The following is a 2,208-nucleotide window of genomic DNA, read 5'->3' on the forward strand; positions in this document are numbered from 1 at the left end:
GTGGGAAGGCTGGTGTGGCTGGAGGGGAGTTGGCCAGGTGCAGGGGAGCCTAGGGGCAAGTGGGGGGGTGAGCAGGGGGTCCTAAAGGAGAATAGGGATGAGGGTTGGGGCTTGCACTCATGCTTGCACAGTGGGACAGGCTCTGTCAGAGACCAGGTTGAGACAAGGGAGTGTCTCCATGACGGAGGGCTTCGGCCTCAGCGACTTGTGCCAGGAGCGCTGTGCCAAGTAACACGTCCGTGCCCTAACTTACTAAACTGGCAACCAGAACTGAAAGGGGTAAACTCTAGTCGATTTTATTACTGAGGTGTAACCTATGTACAAGTGGAGTATATATATGGTTACAACAAGAGCAGGCCCGCAAATGGTGGAGCCGAGTGGAGTGGAGCTAATGGGGTTAGACATTAGCTGATTGAATATTACCGACGAGTTGGGTTACGGGGTTAGTGGAATGGTAGGCAATAACCCAGAAACGGAAAGGAGGGATAGGCCCGAAGGTAGGCTTGCAGGGCAAGCGAGTGTATTGCCCAGTGGAGGTGGGAGTGCACTAGCAGATGTCGGAGCTGTCCGGAAGCCTTCGGGGCTCCGTACTTAGGGAGGCGTAGGTAATAAATTGAAAAGAGGGGGTGGTGACCATCGAGAGGTACCGAGGTGATGACGGAATACGGGAGCTCCGAGGTTAGTGAAGGAGTGGAGGTAGATGTCAGGGCACACCCGCCTGACCCGAGCCCACCCGGGTCCACCCGGCCACACCTCACCCGCTACCCCACTCCCCATCCTTTCCCTCCCTCCTTCCCTCCTCCCTCTTTCTTTCTTTCTTTCTTCTCTCTCTTTTCCCTTTTCTTTATTTCATTCTTCCCATCATTCCCCTCCTGTTTATTCCTTCTATTTACATGGACCACTTTCCTTTGCATCAATGTACCATTGACCTGCCCGACCCAGGCTCCCCGGACGGCTCCCCGCTGTGCCTAGCACATGCGCCTGCACCGGATACCCTCGGGATCCCCCGCAGGGACACCCAGATGGCTGCAGCTGTCTCCGAGGATGACGTGGCATCCGTCATGTGACTCAAGCCGCATGTACATAAATGTACCTGAAGTGGGAACCGAAGAAGTAACCTTCTTCTCACCTTTTCCACTTCAGGTAAGTTAGTGTAGTTTCCCTTTTCAATAACAATTCACCTTTTCCACTTCAGTCTGAGTGGCCAGGGACAGCTGTCCCCTATCGGGCCTGCCAGCACGCATGCCCGATCTACCCCCCGCAAGGTCTTCAGCGCCAGGCGCTATACCCAGGCCCCCTCGACCCCAGACGCATCCCTGACAGTAGACTGGAGGGATCGGAGGGAGTGGAAGTCGATAGCCGGGGATGGATATGACAGGCTCGGGCAGCATCGGGATGGATGGCTAACAGGCCGGAATGCATGGCTATGATAGAAACAGACAGTGGTATTGAGTCAGAAGGGAATGGTGAAGAAAGCGAGCATGATGATGGCCCCCTATATGAGTTTGATGTAGCAGAGAAGCATGTGATGGACCCTGACTATATGTTCTGTCTGGAAGGTCATCATTGTCAAATTCTCAGGCTATTCACCCACCACCTATGCCAACATCCCTTCTTCCCAACACCTTCTGGCTCATCCCAGACCAAGGAAGAAATCCACTGTGCCTCTGTACATCAAATGTATACATTCTGCCATGAGTGTGGCCTCACAGAAGTATGGGCTTATCTATGGAGTTCTTGGTACTCTTGCTGGGATCTTTGGTGTAAGGAGTGGTAACCCCACCCCTTAATTCCTATCTTTATTCTATATGCATCTCATAATAAACATGTATAAACAATGTATATATAATGTGGGAATTTGTGAAATGTCAGAGACCAGATTTGGGACAAAAGATGACATTGCAAGTGGGGAGAATGGCTGAAGGGCTGCAGGGGAACAGACCTCTGAACCTAAATCAGACCACCCTCACACACACACACAGGTAATGAAGGGGGGAGGAGTGAAACCACAGCATTGACAGACTCACTGGCAGACCTTCCTACTAGGTCTGAAAACTTAAACTTCCGTCAAAAACCAACTAAACCAACTAGTGGACCTTCCCTAGGGCTGAGCAAGGCGTCTGGCCTTCTCAACGTCGCCCTAAACCTAACTGAACTCATTCACATACTCCCAGATGTGGTACTGTCAGACTGGCACTAAAGCAGGGA

The 2,208-nt window shown here is 52.0% G+C and overlaps 1 protein-coding gene across 1 annotated transcript; it reads left to right on the forward strand.

Annotated features, from left to right (window-relative positions):
• Nucleotides 1-1,534: 1,534 nt before the first annotated feature.
• EI90DRAFT_2896046 (uncharacterized protein) lies at nucleotides 1,535-1,768 on the forward strand (the record flags this gene model as incomplete). Its single annotated transcript, XM_039054018.1, has 1 exon — nucleotides 1,535-1,768. A coding segment is annotated over one exon (234 nt), but the record flags the coding sequence as incomplete, so codon positions are not given.
• Nucleotides 1,769-2,208: the final 440 nt, after the last annotated feature.

This window comes from Cantharellus anzutake, assembly GCF_015039405.1.
Source record: "Cantharellus anzutake strain C23 chromosome Unknown EI90scaffold_15, whole genome shotgun sequence".
Taxonomy (NCBI): Eukaryota; Fungi; Basidiomycota; class Agaricomycetes; order Cantharellales; family Hydnaceae; genus Cantharellus; species Cantharellus anzutake.